The sequence below is a fragment of the Xiphophorus maculatus genome, chromosome 19 (genome assembly GCF_002775205.1).
Source record: "Xiphophorus maculatus strain JP 163 A chromosome 19, X_maculatus-5.0-male, whole genome shotgun sequence".
NCBI classification, from domain to species: Eukaryota; Metazoa; Chordata; class Actinopteri; order Cyprinodontiformes; family Poeciliidae; genus Xiphophorus; species Xiphophorus maculatus.
The window spans coordinates 2,067,931-2,092,120 of NC_036461.1; the positions used below are offsets into that span (position 1 = coordinate 2,067,931).

At 40.2% G+C, this 24,190-nt stretch overlaps 1 protein-coding gene and 1 non-coding gene across 5 annotated transcripts in view; one reads left to right on the forward strand and one right to left on the reverse strand.

Moving 5' to 3' along the window:
• The window catches only part of LOC111612245, an 85,894-nt gene that overhangs the window by 45,682 nt on the left and 16,022 nt on the right, over window positions 1-24,190 (forward strand). For 2 of the 4 annotated variants that reach the window (XM_023352768.1, XM_023352769.1), the window contains 2 exons: window positions 12,303-12,405; window positions 18,739-19,072. In XM_023352768.1, coding sequence (XP_023208536.1) covers window positions 12,303-12,405; window positions 18,739-19,072 — 437 coding nt within the window. Of the gene's footprint in view, window positions 1-1,676; window positions 2,350-3,152; window positions 4,095-6,407; window positions 6,552-12,302; window positions 12,484-18,738; window positions 19,073-24,190 lie in introns of those variants that run through there. The other 2 variants (XR_002754481.1, XR_002754480.1) reach the window with 2 other exon arrangements.
• Window positions 5,839-5,910, reverse strand: trnad-guc. Its single transcript has one exon. It is a non-coding gene; the product is annotated as a tRNA-Asp (tRNA).

The following is a 24,190-nucleotide window of genomic DNA, read 5'->3' on the forward strand; positions in this document are numbered from 1 at the left end:
AAAATAAAATAATCTCAACATTCTTAAAGAGACAGAGGCCCAATTTTAATGCACCTCAGGTGCCAAGTCAGATTTCTTTTAAGTCATTTTTATAACCGATGTGCCTGAAAAATACACAATACCACAAATCTAAGAAAGATATTTATAGAAAGAACTGAAAAATATTTGTGCTTTTAATATTAACTGTTGAGATCCTTTTTGTGAAGGTTATGCGCCTCAATTTGAACTTGTTTTTGTAAGACTGTGTCATGGAAAAATAAAAGAAAAATTGCAACTTTTTGGAAAAGATGGCATAAAATCAAAAGTTTTAGGTCACAACATAAAAACATAAACACAACATCCTGGATGATTGTACTTTTGAAAACACAACAGAGGCTGAACTTTGTAACTTTATCCACATTAAGGATTCAGATTGGAGGAAATGTCACTGGATTGTTTTGGTGTTTCACTCCTTTATGCTCTCATTGAGCATTTTCAGGTTTTGTCTTTGTTTATGTTGGTTTAAATCAGGTTTCTCCTGAGCTTTTTCACTTGAAGGAATCCGTCCTCCTGCTGCCATCTTGTCCTCGGCTCCCCCATGTGGTCAGAAACGGAACAGCAGTGACTTCCCCCGACATTTAAAGGCCTTTCTGAAGGAGCTGGTGGATTTCAGGAACCTGTTCACCTTGAGAAAGTTTCCAGTGAGGACGAAGCAGCATCAAGCCGTGGAGAGGCGTGAGAAGATGTGAGCGATGCGCCGCAGCCTGCAGGGCGATGCTGTGATACCCAGCGGCCCAAAGCTGCAGCTTGATGTGGGCCGATACTCCCAATGTTTTGTCTCTCCTGTTCACATCGAGCATGACAGAGAGGATTTCGGAAAGGCTGCGCTGCCAGATGGGAGATCGTTCCTTCATGGGTATTGTGTGCGAAAAGCCGCGGAATATGTCGGCTTTATCTGCGTTAAAACATACCGAACGTTTTTCTCTGTGATACTGTGCTAGCAAAGCTACAGCCGCTCCCATCTGTGCTGCTGCAAACTGTATCTTGCTCCTGCAGCATCCAGGCAGAAATAACTCGGCTGATCTGAGCGGGAAGCCAAATTTCTGATACGTAAATGTGTGAAATAGTGTGATATTGAGACGTGGTTCCAGATAGATTATGTTGTATCACTGAGCTGTGTTTTATCCAGACTCCTGGCCGCTCTATCTCGCTTGCACACGCTGACACACATAATGCCCTATCATCTCCTTCTTCCCATGCAAGAGACGGAAAAAAGGCAAATATGTGCTCTCTCTCGCTTGGTACAGCAGCGTATTAGGGCCGTTTGAGAGAGGGAAAAAAAGAAGTACATTTCTACCACAAAACTCAAAAATTTTGAGATTAATCTCAGAAATTTTCTAGAAAAAAAACAAGGATATTGCTGACCTCCAAAAGTCAAAAATGTGCAAGAAAAACTCAGAGGTTTTCCATAAAAAGCGGAGATTACTGTATTCCAAAAGTAAAAAAAATACAAGAAAAAAGCTCACAAATTTAATGATTAATATCATAATTTTTCCAGAAAAAATAGGAAACTTTTCGAGCTAATAGTCAAAAATGTGCAGAAAAATCTCTGAAAGTTTGAGGTAAGCTGCCAAATTTTTCCAGGAACATTTCTGAGCTAAAAGTGAAAAACGTGTCAGAAAGATTTCCAAAAGTGAAAACTTTTTGACTTCTGGCTCTCAGAAGTTTGCAGTTTTTTTCTAGAAAATGTTTGACTTTTGAAACTTAGAAATTTTCACGTCTTCGTCTGGAAAATTTCTGAGGTTAATCTAAATTTTTTTGTCTAGCAAAGTATCAACCTTTGCTAATAAGAACAATCCTAGTTTAAGATTTCAGAGATCAAAGTCAAAATTTGATCATTTTTTGTCAGACGTGTTCTCCTGTTTGCTTTCTGCCTACAATGGGCCTAATACGCCGTTGTAGATGTAATATGAGGTCATGACTGGAATGTTAATTTTACCACTGAAGTCCATCAGCGGACACACAGACATGCAGAGTTTGTGCCAACCTCACCGAAACCAGAACAATACACAAAATCAAACCTGCATTCCTCTGCAAGCCAGTGGGTGTTTTATTTCATCGTTTCTGACCACACTAGCTGTAAAAAATGTTTTAAAAAAAGAGATTAAACTGACCAACTGTAGAGGTTTGAATAGCAGCAGCGCAGCTCCAAGTCGGTAGGAGACAAAGGCGGCGGCGGCGTGGGAGAAGAGGCCGCGGCTCGCAGATCAAGAGGCGTGTTTGAGTATCTTATCGCGGCTGTCGCCAGCTCAACCTGGCTCCGCCGGCTGGGTGCGGGATTAGGAAGGCCCACAGCGCCTGATTATTTGGGTGAGTGAGCGGTTCTTTGTAAACAAACACTGAGGCTCGGATTGTTCCGGTCGCAACACGTTCGGATCCCCCCCACCTTAAAAAACCTGAACACTCACAAACAGACAGACGGAGGTGAAACAATGAAGCTTCTGCAGATATTCACTCTCTGGAGGTTTATGGGAAACACAAAACAGAAAAACGAAGCGAAGGTGTTCAGATGCTTTAATCCAACTCCAGTCCGTTTCTCTAGAAAGTCCGGTTCGGTTGGTGATGTCTGAGCGCTAAACCGAACTCTGTCCTACAAACCTCGGTCGTAAATTTGACTGAACATTTCGGTTATATTATGATAAAATGTGGTCATTTTCAGGAAACTGTGTAGCATTGTGCCAAGGAAGTTTCAGCTTTCTAAACTGCATTCTCTTTTGAATATTTTAGTGTTTTCACACCTGACAGTCCAGTTTTCTCGAGTCTATTGGGACCTAAGTTGCATCATCTGCTCCACCTCCAGATGCTGTGGTTCTCTCTCTCTGTTCTGAATCAAACCAACCTGTTCCCCTCCTGGCCTGTGGGGGCGCTGCACCAAGAACCACTGAAGGAAACAACACAAAAACCTCTGAAGACACTGAGCGCAACTTCCTTCTTCACCAGATGGAAACAAGATGGAGGCGTCAGATTATAGTGTTGGAGGATTTCTCTTTAGTCTTTGGCAAAATATCATGTGTTATTTCTCCTGCTAGCGCTAGGCTAGCACGTTTGTTTTGGTTGTATTTACCCAGATTGCCCTGCGCTGCAGTCCACTTCCTGCTTTTGGAGTGGTTTCCGATCCACTTGGTGTTCACATATGCATTCAAACTGAACCAGAGTTCACTTCAACCAAATCCAGACCGATAGCTAGCTGGCTTTTTCCATCAAAGCGGATCAGAGTTCACTTTTTTCAGAGTTCCTCAACCAAACCGGACTTTCTAGGCAAACGGACTGGAGTTGGATTAAAGCAGATTAAACAGAGCTGGTGGAAACGCATCTTTAGTTTAAGCATTTTTCATTCAAAACACACAAAAATGTCTGAACATTATGAGGTAAAGCAATCCAAAATGAAACTAAACAGTAACCGAAAACTGTTGGCGTCTGCAGCCGTGTAAACGCCAAGATGAGTCAAGTGGAAACATATTGGAGGTAAAGTGAGTGAAGAAAGATAATATTATTTTACCAACAACACAATAACATTATGCCAAGCAGATTGGAAAGTGCAGGGAAGAAGACAAACTCCAGCAGAAGTGTTTATTTATAACACAAATTCTCATTCAGTGCTTGTTTTATTTTTACCGCAGTCGTTCACGGCGCATGTTTTAAACCAGCGTGGAGTGAGAAGCAGCCGTGAAGCCTGCGAACTCAGCCGCGTCCCCACATATCCTTTCCAGATGCTGGCTAGACTGGCTGGAGCCGGGGCCCACTGCACCGGGGGCCGGATCGTCTTTTCCTCCAGGTGTGATGCCTCACGCTGATTCCCCCCACATGCTGCAGCGGCCTAATCCAAACACAGGGGATGGTGACAGCGCTAGGCCTCCGCCAGCCACCCACACCGCCGCAGCGTCTCATCACAACACTTCCTCCTTCGACTCGGCGTAACGAACGAACGCCACTGAGGCTGGAGCCCATCAGCTGTTGCTTTAGGAACTGAATCGCGTCTAAACTGGTGGTTTTCTAGGCCTGGTCAGTTTAAGACAACCAGAGGCAACAGCAGAGTACCCAAACATTATACTGAGGTAAGAGTAAAAAGGTATTTGGTAAAAAGTCTACTCAAGTACTGATCGAATAATCAACCATTTAATGTTTAAAAATTACATCATCAGACACTAAAATGTAAAGTTAAGTGGAAATTTTGGTAATTTAAGGACCAAAATGACAGTACTTTGCAATCATAAATAAATTGTTAAAAAGGGGGATCTGATTTGCAAAATTAACATTTTGGGCATTTTTGTACTTCCATTTGTATTTCTACTGAAAACAGACCAAGTGTTTAAAACCAAACACCCAGACGCTTATTGGCAATAAAATCAGCTGGAAAATGAGCAGAATAACTTTATGAATGCAACAAATCAGCAGCACTGCCCTTTCACCTAATAACCCCAGCCAAGCTCAGTCCGTTACCTAGCAACCCCAGCAGAGTTCCACCGTTACCTAGCGACCCAAGTTAAGTTGAGTTGGGGGAGGCAGTCAATTATTTAGATTTAAAGTAACAGGAGCCCCAAAATACCTGAAAAATTGATCAGGCTGAAATCTCCATATCTGAGACGGTGGGTCGATCTGAACCTGCTCAGGATCGCTAAATATTTCACTGTTAAAACATAAACAATAGACAAGTCTTGAGTCTAATTAAACTCAGTGTCCATGTTTGATTTGTGGAGAAAAGTTCAGACATTTTCAAGATGAGTTCAAGTGGAAAACGATCCTTCCTAATTAACGGAGAGATTAAAAGAGAAGAAGTCCAGCATGTTGCAGTGGGGAGGCTTGTTTCTTCTTCCCATAAATATGTCGTCCTTGGTTATGCCAGAGCTGGAATGCATCCAACTGAAGCCATGAGACATATTTTGAGTGGGCTAGTTGATATTTTTTTTACCACCTCTGCATCTATCTGTCCATACCCTTAACAGAAAAAATAGATTAAATGGAAAGTTGCATTTTGAGACGAAGGACTAAAGTGATGGTGTAAAGTTGAAAGAGTTTCACTCGCTGAACATTTACAGAGCTGGAAATAAGTATTTTAACATCAAATTAAAACTACCCGGGTGAGTAAAAAATAGCAGTTTTAAAAAGATGATTTGATTTATGATGAAAGAAAAAAAAAATGTGAAAAGTAATTATCCCCTGAACCTCAGGAAAGGTTGTTCCACCGATGGCAGCAACAACAGAGATCAAGCATAAACAGTCATTTATATTTTCTGTGGAGGAATTTTGTCCCACTTTGTTTTACAGAATTGTTTTTATTCAGTTGCTTTGGCTGCTTTTCGAGGACAACTTGCCCATCTCAATCAGATGCTTTGACTAGACCACTTTTAATCCCTCCTTTTAAGCCAACCAGAGGTGAACTTGTGCTTTGGATCATGTTTCTGTGCTCTGATGTTCTTTTTCCTCAAACAGTGAGGCCTGCAGAGCTTCGGACGTTCTGGATTCTTTGTTGATTTAATTCTGATAGAAAACCTCCTGGGAAGGTTAGGATAGATCTATGGTCTATACAAAACATGTTCATTACGTTTTTTGAACAAAATGATTCATAGATAATGTGATTTTAGTCTGATCAGTTCTTCTTATTGTCAGATGTTCTAGGGTCTCTCTCACTTTAAATCCAAATAATCTGCTGTTGGCCACACCCCCCAACTCAACGTTTACATTCACACATGAAAATAGCTGTAAACAAATGCGCAATAATACAACCATTCCTTTATTTAATCAGGTAAACCCTGTTGAGATCTAGATCTCATTTTCAAGAGGGACCTGAAACAAACTTCACTCCCCGTCGGGGAATCGAACCCCGGTCTCCCGCGTGACAGGCGGGGATACTCACCACTGTACTAACGAGGAGATAGTTACATACGTCAACCATACATCTTTGAAAAGCAGAAGTGGAACCTTGTGCACAACCAATAAGAACACAAGTGGTTTCTAGATGGTAAGTCAACAACAAAACACTTGACTTTTCCAGCAGCCATTATACAGTGCATACAACGGGAAAATCAGCTGTACAGATGTGCTGGAACTCTGCTGAGGTTGCTAGGTAACGGGTAGAACTCTGCTGGGGTTGCTAGGCAACAGGGACAGTGCCTGCTGATTTGTGACATCAGATTCAAAAGATTAATTTTCCAGACAACAAAAGCATGAACTTATTGCCAAAAACCGACTGGCTATTTTTTAAGTGCTTGGTCTGTTTTTAGAAGCAGTAGAAACCAAAATGGAGGTATAAAACATGCACAATGTTACTATTTCCCCTTTACGTTAACAAGGCAACAGATTAGGAGTCTTCTTTTTTAGCTGAAGTTCTGAAATGTTGGCATTAATTTTTCTCCCACTATTTCAAACAGGTTTGTACAGACTGACGTGGCTCCTGCCAGTGAGCGAGTCGACTGTCATAACTTCTCCCTATGAGTCGACGCCATGTAAATGATTTCCTGATGTTTGAACCAAAGCTGCTGTGATTAGACGCACTGGATCAAGGCTTCAGCCCGGTAACTGCCAGGATCCTCCCACAGCTCAATCCCAGCCCCCGTACATGATAATAATGCCTAACATGTTGCAAATGCTCAGCGACAGAAAGCCACTACTTCCTCCAACATTTGAAATGCAAGAATTTCCTATGAAAGTAGCAGTTTTCTGCATCTTATCAAACAATCTGCTTATGAAGTCACAGCTGAGAATGTTGTAATTGCCTGATTCATAGGCTGGGTCGAGCTAAATCACAGTTTTGGCAACTTAAGCTTAATATGATGAGTGCAGCTAATGTCAGGAAGCCACAGTTTGAGTTTGGAAGCTGTAATTTATTTCAACTGTTCATCATTATTATGATTTCCCTCCCTTTCTTTGTGGTGACTTGGAGAAGAGTTCAGCCTGAGAGTCTTCCCTGAACATGAACCTTTTTGGTCACAATGACACATTTCCTAGCTCAGAAAAAACAGCAATGGTAAATTGAAATAAAAAGTAAACATACAAATGTTAAAAAGGCAAATTTTCCATCTTTAATATGAGTTAATATACAGCAGACCTCCATTATTCAAGGAGTTAAAGGCCATAACTGCCCAGAAATAGATAAAACCCACAAATATTCTGACAAAGTTGCCAGTTTTAAGATGTCAAACACTATGAGGCGCAAATTTTAAAGATACAGAACCAAAAATGAGACGTAGAAAAAAATGCAGGTTAATTTTTCAAATTCAAGTTATTCACTCTAAATATCAAAGTTCTGAATATTCAGCAAACTAAGTATTTCCAACTATTTAGATAGATAAATATAACTAGATATTTAGCTTCAATAGCAAGCTAATAAAATATAAATTCTTGACTTCAAACCAAATATTTAGCTTGCTAACTAAAGATTTAATTTGGAGTTAAATATGTTGTTTTAAACTAAATATGTGACACACAATGCATTGCGGCAAGGCTCTTCAGTTTCCCAAAATGGATGGTTTTACTCCAAATCTTTACAATCTGACAGACTTGGTGAAATTTGGCAGAGAAAGGAAATGTTGAGAAATCTTTGACAGTCGGGGATGGGAACATTTTTTATTTCTTATCAGTATTTCAGATGACAGGGTTTGAGGTGGATGACTGGCCTCCATGGCGCCCCGCGTTGTGACATCATTACCAGTCATCAGTTCTGCCTCCTCTCCTCAAACCGGACCTGGACATTGGGTCCGAGTTGGACGCCGGTGCTGCTAATCATGTCTTGGACCTGCTAGGCCCGTCTCCAGTTCCATGCAGGAGTGTTACTGGAAATCTGTCCAGTGGGACCAGATCTAATAATTACTTGAGGTCAGAGCCGCCAGCATCTGCGGCAACGTTTGGAGAAAATGGGCTGCTGTTAGCAAGAACACTTATCCTGTAATCATTCATCATCTTCTGAAATCTGCTAAGGAAATAACCTCACTGCTGCCCATTTTTATATTTTTATAACTAAATACCAGCATCTGAGGGCTTTAGTAGCTGAAGTTCGTAACGGGCCAATTCAAACTGCAAACAGAGGGAGCAGAGAAACATTAAGGTGGAACATTTATTTTGTGCTAACCTTCAGCTTTCTGGTAAAACCGAACTGAGCAAAACAAACATCTGTACAAACTGTAGTAGTTTTATTAACCTTATGTTAGATTCTCCTTTATTTAAGATGTCTTTCTTTTCAATTCTTCCTTTTCACAAGTAAATTATTCAATTGTCTATATTAAGAGGAACTGCAATGTTTTGCTCTGAATTCAGCCCCGATCTGCCATTTTTGTAGTTTTTTCAAGTGGTGCATCAACATAGTATCTCACAGTGTCATGAACTGTGATGGATCAAAACGCAGACAGGAGCCTGGATCATGTTGAATGTTTTAATAAGAAACATGAAAAATAACCTCAGGGAGCCAGAGGAGAACAAAATGAAAGATGAAAACATTCTGGTTCTATATGTAGATTATTTCATTCATAATGTGACATTTTGTCCTTGCTGTAAGTGAAATCATCTGCCAGTGGAACCAGTACGCTTTCATCAATATTAATGAATTATTTACTTACAACAAGCTCTCCTATCTGGTTAAAAAGTTACTTCTAAATTAGTTTCAAGTGTAGTAAAATATTTGCATTAGAAACTACACCAAAAATACTTTAACGTTTTTGTGTTTAAAGTAGCAGTGAAACTTAACAAATTTACTCAGATAAAGATAAAATAAATAGATAAATACTCCTAAAAGTACTTTATTTCCCAAATATTTGCTCAAATAAATGCGGAGTTGGGTAGTAACTAGTTACATTTACTTGAGTAACTTTTTTGAAGAAATGTACTTTTAGGAGTATTTTTACTTCGCTGTACTTTTTATTTTTACTTGAGTAAATTTATTATGTACTATCGGTACTTTTACTTGAGTAAAAGTTCTGGATTTTCTACCCATTGAATGAAAAACAAACAAACATGTTTTAACCAAAAGGTCACCAGACACAGACACACACCTGCAGATTGTGTTAAAGTTTCATTCATAAAGTTTTTTTATTGAAAGAAACTGATTTGGAAAAAATGTTATGTTTTGTAACTTATATAAAGTTTTGTCATTTTGTTCCTTAAAATATCAAAATTTCCTCCTACCTTGATATTGTGGTGGGCCTGATGATGTAATTTGACATATTAAGTGATTGATAATTTGATCAGTTGCTCGTATTGAGTAGACTTTTCATCAAATACTTTTTTACTCTTACTTGAATAACTTCGTGGACACTTGAATACTTTTTACTTTAAATATGTTGAATTATTGTTTTCTTACTTCTTGATGGGATAAAATTCCTCCCAGGTTTCTCTTCAAGCTGCTGTCCCTCCAACACAAACAGGGCCGTTTCTGTTCACATGAGGTTAATCCGAGCTCCGCTCCAGTCTCACTGCGATGCCTCATTACCTGTCAAACCTCCCCGTTCGCCCTGCGGGGGGCGCGGTTCTGTTCGCCGGGCCCGGTCGTCAAGGTGACCCGCCTGGGCCCGGGACGGCAGACTGCACCTAGGCCGCCCCATGCCGGTCGCTGCTCTTGGCCCTGGGTGTTTCCAGGCTGCTGCCCGCGTCCCGGTGAGCAAGCAGCTGATCTCATTTTTCAACGCGCAGCTGCCCGAACATCAGGTGAAGGTGACCTGCTCCGCCGTTTGGGATCCCCGGCTCTCTCACTGCTGCGAGGCAAAAAAAAAAAAAAAAAGGAGACATTTCTGGTTTGCTAGGGTTATGATACATAGCGCCCACAGTTCTGAACCGGAAGTGATCCGCGCGGTCTTAGATAGGCTTGCGCATGCGCTTCGATACCAAAAATAACGCACACACTTAATGTGCGAGAGAATGATATTTGAACAAAATGGCTGCTGTCGGGATCGACTCGAATGAAACGGAGAAGGAAAATATGTCAAACGTTTACTGGCGGCCTCCGACCTCAGTACTACGATTTAGTTCATTAATTGATGATCAGGAAGAATGCGAACAAAATGGAGGTGCTTCACGGACGGACACAATGTTTAAACGAATGTACAAACTGAATAACAACGTCTTGGAGACTGGCAGAGTAAGTACACCTAGCTAGCAGCTAAAAGCTTCATTAGCTAAACTAATCTTGCTATCTCGGCAGTAAATATCACTGATATTTATCTTCAAGCAGGCTTTCTCAGACTGTAGTCCCCGGACCACCGGTGGTCCACGGGCGCCCCCTAGAGATCCACAAGATACTGCATGCAAACGACCGTTTTTTTTTTTGTTGTTTTTTTTGCCGTGACGTGATCTCAAAGTGCGGCGCAAACAGTTAGCTTACAAAGGGATTGTAGTTAAAAATAGTAATGGATAAGTAGTTTAAAACTGGGTCACTCAAAAGAAAAACTGAAGATAGAAAACAATGGCAGGATTATTTTCATGATCAGAGAAAGACAAGTCAGACCTGCTGACCGTGTAGTTTACCGTGTAGTTTACCGTGTAGTTCACGAGCTCTATGCTGTAACAGTAGGACTCAAGTCTGAATGAGAACTGTTCATTATTTTTTACGACTTTGCTTGCTTATAATGCTCTGCTTATACGTCACCAGTTATTTTTATTAAATTAAAGATAATTTAAATACAACAAACAATTGATATAGTGGATAACTTTTTATATTTAATGGTGCTGGAGAGAACTTTTGTTTCTGTCAAAGAAACTCGAGTTTCTATTATTCTTTTATTGTGCTTCTAAGACCCGAATGTTATTGATGAACACAACATTTGGTAGTAAAGAACAACTTCTGTTTTGATTTCCATGTGTTTGACATCATTGGAAAGCTGAGAATCCTTATTTCAGGATCTGTGGTCAGTGGGTGTTTATTAAATGGGTCAAGTGGTCCTCAGTCTGAAAAAGTTTGAGAAACGGAGTACTCAAATGTAATCGAGTAGTACATGTAATGTACTTATATTGTTTATAAGATAGGAATGAGGCAAGAGCTTGTTCTAAGCTTGTTTGTTCATTGTTGTCATAGCAACTGCCACCAAGATGGCTATCAGTTACAAAGTTCGCAGGACTGGCATCACTTGAGAACTATGTGATGTCACATAGTCACATGATGTGTAATACTGAGATAAATGTCAAAGAATAAAGATAACTAAAGGTAATCCTTATTTCCAGTCATTGGCCACTTTATTAGGTATTAGGTAAAGTGAATGTTTCACTTTAAATGACCAGTATTGTGTAAAAATGACTTTTTGAGCCATACATCTTGTTATGATGTCATTCCCTCATCATAAACATACCTGAAGTTTTGCCTTGATTTTAAAAAAACCCCACAAAAACAAAAAAAAACCCATAAAACTGTTTGCCTTGATTCTTTCATGCATGTTTGAGAAATCCTTCTGCAAAACGCCTGGTTGGACCTGGCCCCGCCTTTGAGACACAGCTCCTCCCCCACCCAGCTCCTTCACACTAGCCAGCAGCAATTAGCAAACACCTGAGCTCATTATAGGAGCTACTTCTTCTCAGAGAAAAGCTGGTATAACATTGTTAAAGGATTAATAGAGGAGCCATGTTGTGATGACTTCATGGAGGCAGAGCTTCAGAAAGAGCATGAGTTTTTAAAGAGACAGAGTACCAATTTCAAGGTGTTGAATCAGGATGATAAATATATTTTAAGTCATATTTAATATTTTCAGGATTTTTATAACAACTGAAGGTAAATGCTTGATTGTGCTATAAAATTTTACTATATCCCTGGAAAACACATAAAACTGCCCCTTTAAAGTGTATGTGAAAACTTAACCCCACCTCCAAATTAATAAATAAAAATCAAAAGTGGGCGGAGTCGGGACACACTAAGGGCGTGGCCAACTTAGCAACTTTGTAGCTACATAGAACGAGTTTTCAGACTCTAGTGATAAATCTAGCGAGTGTTTTTCTGTTATTGGAGTCCAACCGCCTGCAGTCGCAGTGGAGTCATTTTCCTCTTCACGTCCACATTGTGTTCACAGTCACTTCACATCTTTCTGATGTTCATTTTCAAACTTCAGGACGTTTCTTCTGCTTTGTTGAGGAATTGGTACATTTGATGAAAAGGAAAACATGCTTTGTAGTATTTGGGATGATTGGCTGATTTGTGACTTTTTGAGTGTCCGTTTTCTTTGTGAAGCTTCAGTAATCAGAGTTTACAGACGTCTTATCTCTGCCTCCATCCATCGCTCTTGTTTATTCTTGCTCTCTGTGTCTCTTCTCTCTTCCTGTCACCCCTCCTCCCCCCTCCTCGCCTTCCAACACAGGACAGATTGGGAAGCCGTTATGGCGGCACAGAAGTTGAGGGAGAAGCTATTTATCCCAGACGGATCAGGAGGTGTGTGACGGAGGTGTGGACGGTTGCTGCAGGTCAGTGACGTTGGCAGGCGCCAGGCAGGCCGGCCCACATGGCTCGGGGACTGTGGGACTACAGACAGATGGCACCTGGTGGGTGACAAACAATTAACAAACCAACAAGAATAGCTGGATCGGCACTATACCCACAAGCGCAGGAGATAGCTAGAGAGCGGGTGCATCTGTGCTCCGAACACTTCTGCTCTTTACTTTTTCTCTCCCCGAGACTTGTTTTGTATAACAGTTGCAATTTAACCATGTGTCTTTCTCACAAAAACACCCTCGTCGTTGTGTTGCTTTAGAACGGTCTAAATAAAGCAGTGCTGAGCATATGCAACCAGCATATGTTTCTGTTTATTTCAGTGCAGTTTTCAGAGAAGTGGCTGTTAATTTAAATGCACACGACTGTGAAACAACACCAGTAAAGCAGTCAAAGTTAGTTTTTGCAGTGCTGTAACTTGGGATTGTCTTGATATGTGTGTAAAGTTTGTGTTGGAATCATTTACAAGATATACGATTCTTTCAAAGTGTTTTCACACCTGATTGTCTCATATATTTAGTTTAATTTGAGACAGAAACTGCAACATTTGTTCATTTTCAGCTGCTGTGATTCAACTTCAGTTTGACAAACCTTTTCCCCTCCTCGCCTGTGGGGGCGCTGCACCAGCAACCAAGGTTATTATAATTAACTAAAACTAAAAACTGAAGCATTTTGGTGAAAAAAAGATAATTAACAAGGAAAAACTGTAACTAGAACTAAATCGCACATCTATAAAACTAACTAAAATATACTAAAATTATATATAATATCTTTGTTTTTGTGTTTATTAATCTTTTATTAGACTTTTGAACTTTTGGCGACAGCAAAAGTTGGAAGAAAACACCAGAGTCACTTGGTTGTTCAACAATCGTTGAATAATTTTTCTGAAACATAAAAGGAAAGAAAACAATCCAAAACCAAAACAGACCCAACACAATATGATGTTATTTACCATTTTAACCATCAAATATTTTATTTCACATACATTTTTTGAACTTCACTCTAAAGTGAAGTTCAAAAAAGTCACAAATGCTTTTAATCCAATCTGACAAAGTTTTAGCTGTTCAAATTCAAAAATGCTTTTATTGATCCCAAAGGTAAATTAAATAACTAATTTACTTAAAGAGTTATTAGTCAGTTAGACAAAAGGTAGAATAAATAAAATACACAGAAATGTGTGGTTTTAAAGTGACAAAATGTGCAAAAGTTTAAGGGGTGTAAATACTTCTTACTAAGAAGTATTTACACTATCCATAGTAAACTCTATGTGTAGTGGACTGTTGAATGTGACGTGTGTGTGTGCGTGCGTAGGAGTGTGTGGGGGTGTGTGTGTGTGTGTGTGTGTGAACACATCTGGAGTCTAGACTCTGCGTCTCTGTGGGCAGAGTCCTATCTGCTTGCAGCATCGAGTCCGGAGACCGACCATGTTGACATAGGTGGCACACACACACACACACACACACACACACACACATACATGCGCACGCACACGCCCACACACAACGGCATCTGTTTTAGGAGTCAATACTCTGACCAAGACACCCAACCCCCTCCTTCACACACACACAGGTTGATACTCCGCTGAGAGATGGGAGGCATGGATGTCTTCAACCAGGAAAACCCAAAAATAAACATTAGGATAGATATATGACCTATTCAAAACATGTTTGTTACATGTTTTTCACAAAATCATTGTTAAATAATGAGATTTTGGTCTACTCCTTTCCGAATGAGCTGCTTTAGGGGCTCTTGTCACTTTAAATACAAATAAGCTGCTGGCCACACCCACCAACTCAACATTTACACTCGCACATGAAAATGGCTGCAAACAGACACTCAATATTATACAACTGTACATGTTTGAAAAGCTGAAGTGCAGCCTGCTGCACAACCAACAAGAATGCAGCAAGTGGTTTCTGGATGTTAAGTCACCAACAACACACTTGTTTTTTCCAGCAGCCATTGTACAGTGATGAAATTCAGATTTGGTTGCTAGGTAACGGGCAGAACTCCCCTGGGGTTGCTGGGTAATGACAGCGTGACTTAACAATGGTTTTGAAGCGGCTCATTTTCCAGACAAAACAACCTTAACTTACTGACACAAAACAGCTGGGTGTTTTTTAGAAGCAGTTGAGACTCAAATGGAAATTCAATTTTATATAATGGGTCCCCTTTAAGATGTAGATGGAAGAACAAAATGTGTATTTTGTCTCTTGTTGGTTGTTTATTTGTGTAAATTTAAGTGTGTGTGTGTGTGTGTGTGTGTGTGTGTGTGTGTGTGATGAGCTGAGTTATGGTCAGTCAAGAAATGGCCTCTTAGTTGTCTTCAGGGCTACCTCTGAGTGTGTGTGTGTGTGTGCGTGTGTGTGTGTGTGTGTGTGTGTGTGAGACAAACAACCTGCGGGCTGCACGGCAGAGTGTTTGCTGAAATGGCCCTCAGCTTTCAGATCTGAGGGCCCTATTAGCCCATATCAGAGCGCTGTCACATATGATTTACATCTCAGACTTCAAGACACACAAGTAGCGATGAAGAGATGCTGGAATATGTGCCTAAGGAGTTGTGTTTACGTTAACTCTCTTCCAGATTTCTCCTTTATTTGCTTCTTTTTGTCACGCTTTAATGTTGACAAACATAACTGTAGGAAATACAAAAAGCTGTTTTAGCAGGAAAAAAACAACCCAACGCTTCTCAATGTGATAAAGTAATTACTAGGGACGGGAACACTTCTGCTAATGCACAAATAGTGGCGCTAATTAATTTTTTTTATCCCATTAGTGTTTTTGCTAACTTTTAAAACGTTTAGCACACTTAGCTTCCCGTATATTATTTATTCCAGATAAATTCTAAACCACTAATTTACTTGGGTGTTTTGTTAACTTTCAGTTGAACAAAGTTCAATAACTGTGGATGGAACTGCTTAGTAGACAGATTTGAAAATAAGAGCATCAATATAAATGTGTAACTAAGAAATCTTAAAAGTCGATGACCAAAACCTAAACACAGATGCAGAACTCATTTAATGAATGCTAGATGCTTTCAAACGATAAAAGAGAAATTAGCTCTTCCATCAGCAGATTAGCTTAAATGTAGCCTCCACTGCTGCTTAGGGTTGAAATACTCCAATGGTATTAGTTTGATTGCCCAAATCTGAGTTGGGATCTGTCCGGATGTGGGTAATTTTCTGTTTTTTCATTCTGTATGAACAGCATCTATTTGTGCGCAGCAGAAACTTACAGTAGGTTTGGATCATGCTGTACAGCCGTCCGATGCGTTGTTGTTTTGTGGAACAGAGGGAGTGATTCTCCAGCCCCTCCATAGTGGACTGCCATCTGAATCCTCCCCGCTTTGCTCTGGTGTACAGAACCCTGTTGTGTCTTTGCTGAGATAAGCGCAGAGCGAAGGAGGGTTGAAAGACTTGTGTTGAGGCGCCAGGCCTATCTCTTCTATCTCCTCTGGGAAACATGCTGGCGTTCCCAAAGACAGCGGTGCTAAGAGGCTCGTCACCCCACTGCCCGACTTTCACACACAGAGGAGACGTGGAGATTTATGTTACGGTAACCAAATCTCTTCCCCTCCTCAGCTCCTCCTGACTGCTGAGGAGAGTTAATGACGGCTTCACGGGACGAAAGTGGAATGAGACTGAAAAAATGTCCAGTTTTTGTTTGTAACATATAAAGGCTTTACTGACACCTTGAATGGGATTGTTTACATCTGGAAATTTCACGAATGTGCACAACACTGGAGGGCAAGAAGACGATTCTCTTACATGCCATCCGTAGTCACGGTAGAACGTCTCCGTTAACGAACTGAAACCTGGAGATGTAGATATTGTTAATGTAGTGCAGTGCGCCACAGCAAAAAGAAAAATAAGGCAGGAAAACTGTTCAAGAACAAATCAAAACCACTTTTTTCTCGCTTTCTGTGTCGGCCACACTACACGCAGACTCGTTGCCATAGCGACTGACAACAACTCACTGATGTATCAGGGTTAATGTATCATTTCCCACACAAAGAACAGAACAGTTACAGTTTTATGTGTTTAGGCTTGATGTTTATTTTGTGATTATTAATAATTGATCGCTGTGGTAGATTAGCTACCGCTGCTATTAGCTAAGCTAACACTACAGTGGTTGATTAGCTAATTTAAGCCCCTGCTCTACTGATGGCCTGTCAGAGTTGGTGTGTCTGTTGCCTTATTTTATTTTTTAACTGACCTGAAACCCGCAGAGTTCCACATCACATCTATATGTGAAGGTTGTCATAGTCAAGCTAGCATAGCTGACTTACTTCCCTTTCCCTTTAAACTTTTGCCTGACCTTGTTGTCTAGTTGCTGTAATGTTTATAATAGTAGCAAAGCACTCTGTCCCTTTTTCCTTTATGTATCACACATACATTTAATATTAAGTGCATTATATTGATAACTTAACAGCTACAACCAATGGTTGTCATTGTTGGCTAGCAGCTTTTTGCCCTCCAGCAGGAAGCTGGATTTTGGGCATGTGACGTCGTGTTGCAATGTTTCTGTCTATGAATCAAAATAAGGGCATCATGCATGCAGGTCATTACAGTTCTTTTAGTTTTACTCATTTTGTCAGTTATAACCAGACTATTTTAGCTTTATTGGGACTCAGTAGTGGGTTCTTATAATAATAATATACAATTTTATTTATTACGCACTTTACATGTAAATCTCAAAGTGCTAGAAAATGACAATAAAAGTACAAACCAATGTAAACATAATTCCTTTCCTCATGTTTTCTATCTTTTTTGTCACATTATATTGTTCAGATACTGACAAAATTTACCAAAACTTTTGACTTAATAAATACATTTCTTAAATATTTATCTTATTGTGGGATTTAGCAAATAGAAATAATTTTGGTCATTTTAAATGACCTGAAACGAGACATTTAGTCTGATTTTCCTTCAGAAAAAGAGAAACAAAATGTATAAACTTCTGGTTTCAGCTGTTGATGAAACGACTCTTGGGTGATTTTTATTAAAGATGTGACACATGGACAGAAGATAAAAGTTAATAAGTTATAAGCAGAAACAATTCATGCTTCATTTTTTAAAAACTGCTCCCACAGCTCACCTTTTTATTTTCATTTTAGAAAATTTATGTTTCTGTTCAGGATTGTAAAACAGTTTAAAAGCTTAAAGATTTCTCGTTTCTTCCTCCGTATTGAAATTCAAAACGTCAACATTGTAGTGTAGGTTTGCATAATGGATGAAACACAGAATGTGACATCCCCTTGAATTCATAGGTTTAATATTTCATTGATCGACGGCACACCTGAGAAATGAACATATGACTGAATCAAAACTTAATGCGGACGATGCAACAAGCTGAAATGTTGAAGTGAAGAGGAGGAGGAGACTGCAGCGCCGCATCAAGGAGGACTGCAGCATCCTGCAGCCTCTAAATGCGACATTAAATCAACGACTTTGTCCTACATTTGATTTGACTGAACCATGATGAAACAGCAAAGCAATGCAAGAGTTTCTTTAACATTTAACATGGCAAAAACACAAAATATTAAGTATATTTTGTCTTGTTTACAAAAAGATATAAACTCCTCAATAAAAAGAAAAACGTTCTTGTTTTAGTGAGAAATAAAATACAAAAGTTTCTCATTTTAATGAGTTTACACGTCTTTAAAACAAGTTTCTCGTTATAATGAGCTGCAAAACTCTTCAAACCAGGAAAGTTTCCTCTTAATATTGATGAAAACGTTCTAGTTGCACTGGGAGATTATTTCACTTACAAAAAAACATTTTTACAATGTTAAAGTGAAAAGATCTGCCAGTGCAATTACTACTTTTTCCCCCATGAATATTAAGCAAGTTTTACTTAGAACAACCTCTGTTATCTTATTGAAAAGTAACTTGCAACTTAGTTTTGGCTTATTTCAAGCATATTAAAATATTTACAGTACAATAGAAACTTAACCAAAAATACTTGGTAAGATTTTGTGTTTTTGCAGTTTGCTTCCAGTTAGTTGTTTTTTCCCCCAATAATTACTATTTTTATTTGTTTCAGTTAACAAAATGTTTTCTCCATTTCAGTTTTCATTAGTTTTAGTAAACTATAATAACCTTTAATTCTTACGGAGCGCCAAAGTCTTTCTGTAAACAGTGTAATCAGAACAAGCAGGCATTCATGTGTGCATATGTTTCTATATTTGCATGTTTACATCTTGGTGTGTGTGTGTGTGTGTGTGTGTGTGGTTTAAAACACATGATGACATCCCTATGTGTCACCCTGTGCAGCACAGTCTAGGTCCTCATTATTCTTCCTCCCAGGGTCTGTTCTGGTGTTGGGAGCCCCACCGGAGGGGCCTCTGGCTCGGTGGGAGAGGTGTTGGAGGCGGCCCGGCCCCGCTGCGCTCCTTCCTTCTCCCTCTGCGGGGCGCCGGGCACAGCGTGTACCGCTGGCAAGCCGGGTCCGACAAAAAGCCGCCATGCACAGCCAACGGGTGTGTGAACGGGGCAGGGGGGCGGCCGCGTCATGCTGCACACACACGTGCAGCAAGCAGAAAGCTGCGCATGCAAGTGCTCAGGTCTCCGCCAGGCGGGCTCCTGCAGGGGTCGACACATGTTCAGAGGACGCTGCAGAGGCGACGGCGAGCGTGTGCAGGTGAGAAACCGCACACACTTCAGAGAGAACGCTGACAAAATACTAAATCTAAAACTCCGGTGCTTTTAAGTGTACAAACTTAAAAGCAGTTTTTCAGAAAAATATAGGAGCTGCTTTTCAAGAGGACGTATTATACAAAAGTCACACTTTGAAAATTTTTTGTGCTTCCGTTTGGGTTTCAGCTGCTTCTAAAAAGAGCCAAAGCACTTAAAAACAGTTGTTTTTTAGCTACAAGTTATTGTTTTTTGGTGTCTGGAGAAATGTCCCTTTCAAAAACTGTAATGTAACGTCACAAATCAGCAGATACTGCCCCGTTACCTGGCAACCCCAGCAGAGTTCCAGCACCTTTGGTCAGCTAGTTTTCCCACTGTACAATGGCTGCTGGAAAAGAGAAATGTTTTGTTGTTGACTTACCATCCAGACTTACCATTTGCTGCGTCTTTGTTGGTTGTGCAGGAGGCTCCACTTCTGCTTTTCAAAGATGTACAGTTGTATAATTGAGCATCTGTTTGCAGCCGACTCAAACAGTGTGAGTGTACGCGTTCAGTTGGGGGACGTGGCCAGAAGCATATTATTTTGATTTAAAGAGACAAAACAACTGAAAATAGGCAGAACTGAGGAAGTTAAATCTTGTTATCCAATAATGATTTTGTGCAAAAAATACAAAAAACATGCTGTCACAATCACAAATCTTGCTTTACAATAAGTAGTCCTAGAAGTTATTGCGATAAACGATGATATTGTTGTTTTGAGGCCATTTTCAAGCAATGTAATAGCATAATAAATCTCCAAAATAAATAAACAAAACAACAGAAACAACAAATAAAGCAAATTATAGCGTCTGTAAAGAAAATTGTCCTTTAAAAAAGAGCTAGTTGGGACCAAAACACCAGACAGAAGGCTTTTGTCTCTTTTAGTGGAAAGATCAGTCATGCCAAAGGAAATTATTGAGCTCATTTTAATTTATTATGCGATTAACTGATTTATTGTGACATTTTAATATAGAGCTGTGTGTCATCTGCAGATCTTATTTGTAATAATCTATAAAGCTAGTGGGAGCATATAGATATTAAATAAAAGACCCCAGGACTGAACCTTGGGGTACTCCAAAGCATACAACACTTATCATTCAATTTAACCAAAATATCAATTGTTCATGGGTTATTGTTTTTTAACCACTCTCTGGTAGCCTTTATATAGTTTTAGTCACAGTAACCATTTTGGGGAGTTGAAATTAGGATTATTTCATGTTTAATCTATCCAACCTGAACACAAAGCGGTACCGAAGGAGTCAGGTGTCAACACAAAGTGCTGATTCCAATTCCTCTGATACGACGTGCGATTACAGCTCCAGCGGGAACTGTCGGGGTTGTAAATATAAACCGCTGCATGCATGTTTGACTGAGATGTTAAAGATGAGAGGGGATGAAAATTGGATTAAATTGTGTGTGGCAGCTCACTGTAGGGAGGTAATTAGGGACAAACATTGAGACGCATAGTCTGATCTCTCCCGCTGGAGGTTAAGTGAAATAGGAGCTGTGAGTCCCGGCGTCCCGGCGGCACCGTGATTAGAAATTTTCTTCCTTTTTTTCTAATGTGGGGCTAATGGGATGTCAGCCGAGAGCAGAACCGTTACAGAACCGCTCATGACAACAAGTGGTCGGAGATCAAGCCGAATTACAGAGACAGGGAAGATAAACAGGAACCTCTTGGCTGAGACACACATCAGTCAGGAATCCTGAGCAGTGAGATCATTTAAATACTGCAGAGCAGCAGGTTAGCAACAACGATTTTACAGCTTTGGTAAATGAACGACACACAAACCAATTTAAACCATTTAACAACCAACAAACTGAACAGTTCACCTAAAATAAATATCAGCTGATACATGAGTTACTACATTATCATTTAAAGACAATAATCGGTGGTTAGAGTATGATTGCTTAAAACCCACAACAATGCAAAGTATTTAAATAGCACAAACTCCATATTGTTTCTCTGTTGTCAAAACGATTGGCTAGAATAGTAGCAAAGAAGTGTTACTATGGAGCTAATTTAGGACCTAAAGTTTTGTTAATTTGAAAACCAAAATTGTAAACCTTTCTTAGTTTTTGCCTAAAACTTTAAAAATTACAAAAATGTTTTCAAACTAAAAATAAATGAGCAAATTTCTTTCAAAGACAGTCAGTGAAAGAAAAATAAATTTAAAAAACAACATAAACATTTGCAAACAGAAGATTAATACATTGTCTTCTGTAAGATGTTGATATTATGGAAATTATGTAAAAAACGAAGACTAAAGATAAGTTCAGGTAATATTGATTATTTGACAGCCACTGTCACACATCAGTCCACGGCCCATACACAAAATTGGGGCCAAAGACTTACACTGAGAAAAAAACAGATGTAAAAGTAAAAAAAACAACAAAAAAAACAGTTTTGAAATATTTTAAGCTGAAAACATAGAACTGAAAAAATAATCAAAATGTGGAAAAGTGAAAAATGTATAATTACTACAGAATGCATCCAGAACCAAATCAATGTTTTATTTCAAGTGGGAAAAAGTTTTCAACTTCAAGTTTGTTTTTCTATTACAATTTTATTTTTCAAATGAATGAAACATTTGGCTCTAATTTAGCTCCATAATTTTAGTGGGATTTATTGCATTTGCACAATGTCAGATTTCAGCGGTTGGAGGATTTCTGTCTTTTTTCTTTTTGGCTAAAGACCATGAGCCATTTCTCCCTCTAGTGCTAGGCTAGCTCGTTTGTTTTAATTGTATTTACCCAGAATGCCCTGCGCTGTAGTCCACTTCCTGGTTTTGGAGCGGACTTCAGTCCGCTTGGCGTTCACATACATTCAAACCAAACCAGAGTTCACTTCAACCGAACTGAGACCGAAGTTTTTAGGCAGGTTAAAGCAGGCCGGAGTCGGGTTAGAGCGGGCCGGAGTCGGGTCAGAGCAGACTGGAGTTGAGTTAAAGCGGGCCGGAGTCGAGTTAAAGCGGGCCGGAGTCGAGTTAAAGCGGGCCGGAGTCAGGTCAAAGCGGGCCGGAGTCGAGTTAAAGCGGGCCGGAGTCGAGTTAAAGCGGGCCGGAGTCGAGTTAAAGCGGGCCGGAGTCAGGTCAAAGCGGGCCGGAGTCGAGTTAAAGCGGGCCGGAGTCGGGTCAGAGCGGGCCGGAGTCGGGTCAGAGCGGGCCGGAGTCGGGTCAGAGCGGGCCGGAGTCGGGTCAGAGCGGGCCGGAGTCGGGTCAGAGCGGGCCGGAGTCGGGTCAGAGCGGGCCGGGGTCGGGTCAGAGCGGGCCGGGGTCGGGTCAGAGCGGGCCGGGGTCGGGTTAGAGCGGGCCGGGGTCGGGTTAGAGCGGGCCGGAGTCGGGTCAAAACGGCTAATGTTCGTCCCTCCATTAGCCGTCGCTCTTCCTTCTTGCTCTGCTGGTATCTTTCTGCTGCCTGCACTCGGGCCCCGGCTCACATTTGCATATTTGATCAACCTCTGGTGAGGATTAAATGGCGTCCCTTGCTGCAAACAGGGTCTGCGGTTGAAACTCCAACAATAGCAGCAGAACCCGCCTGCCAGCCCCTGATGATGAAACAACAGGGGAAACAAAAGCGGCCCCCAGAGCTGCAGATGTTGATCCTGGAAGCTGTTTGTTGTGTGTTTCTGTCTGTGTGTGGCTTCATGCACATTTATTTACTTATTAATGTGTGTGTGTGTGTGTGTGTGTGTGTGTGTGTGTGTGTGTGTGTGTGTGTGTGCTTGCATCGTGGCTGTGAGGAGCCCAGCTGGGAGGAAGAGTGAGCGTATTCATGCTGGCTCTCAGGGGCCGGGGGCCACACAGGTACCCGGCGAGGGGATGAAAGGCTGCTCTGCAGATGTCCCCCGCTGGGGTTCAGTGGCCCAGCCAGCAAATGTCATGTTTGGCAGCTGGCACGCTGCTGCGCTCGCACCAGTTGTTGGCAGGGCCGTCTTCTGAAGGATGCTGGGAGCGGGATGCGGGCACCGGGAGCCCCCCGATGGGAGCCACATTAAAGAGACGCGTTGGCTTCTGTCTGCCGAACAACATTAAGCTCCTCTTATTTCCTCACTCTCTCCACCGGGAGGCTAGCATGTTTACCTTCCCCCAAACTTTCCCTCTTTAAGTTTTTCAGGCTAACCACGCGTCATTAAAGTCTTACATTTAATTACCTAAGATTAAGACCTTAAAAAATCTCGACTTAATTATTAAAATTTAACTTGGCTTTAAATACATTAATCACAGGTCTTAAATTTTCTCATTTCAAGGTTAATCTGAGAACATGCTAAGAACAAATACAAAATAAAAACAAAATTACAAGAATAAATCATTGTATAACGGAACAATGTCGTACAATTACGAGAATAAAAACATAGCATTATGAGAATAAAGTTGTAATATGTCAAGAATAAAGTACAGTTATGAGTATAATGTCATGTTTTGAGAAAGTCATAAATTTGCGAGAATAAGGTCGTAATATTGTGAAAGTAAATTCGTACAATCACCGTAGTATTCATAATACTAGAATAAAGTCGCAATATTGTGACTATCCTCATAATTTTAATATTTTTTATTTTCTTGACATTTCCTTAGTACTAAATTTTGCAATCTTGTATATTTTATGTATTTTTTTCCTCCTGGGACTTTTCTTTCAGGCTAACATTCGAGTCATCTTCATTATGTTCTGCGAATTGAGCCGTTGATTCTTCCAGTCGCTAGCGGCTAATATAACAGCGACAGCAAGCTAGCTTTATTCCATCGTGGGAAAATGCTAATTTATCATCTTTTGTACATTTCTGTTGCAATAAAGGTCTTAAATTTCATTCTAATGGTCTGAAGTCTTAAATTTGACTTGATGAAACTTTTCTCAAGCAGCCAAAACAAACATGCATAAATATGTCTAATAAACATTAAACAATTATTAAGTTTGATCTAAATCTCATCTCAGTTTTAACCTCCGACTTTTAGCTAATTTCTGTTTTGCTTTGTCTCAAAGGTCAGACAACTACACTGCAAAAACACAAAGTTTTACCAAATATTTTCTACTGCAAATAGAAAGATAGCCTTGGGATCAGACAAAAATAATGTACAAGAAACTTCTCAGC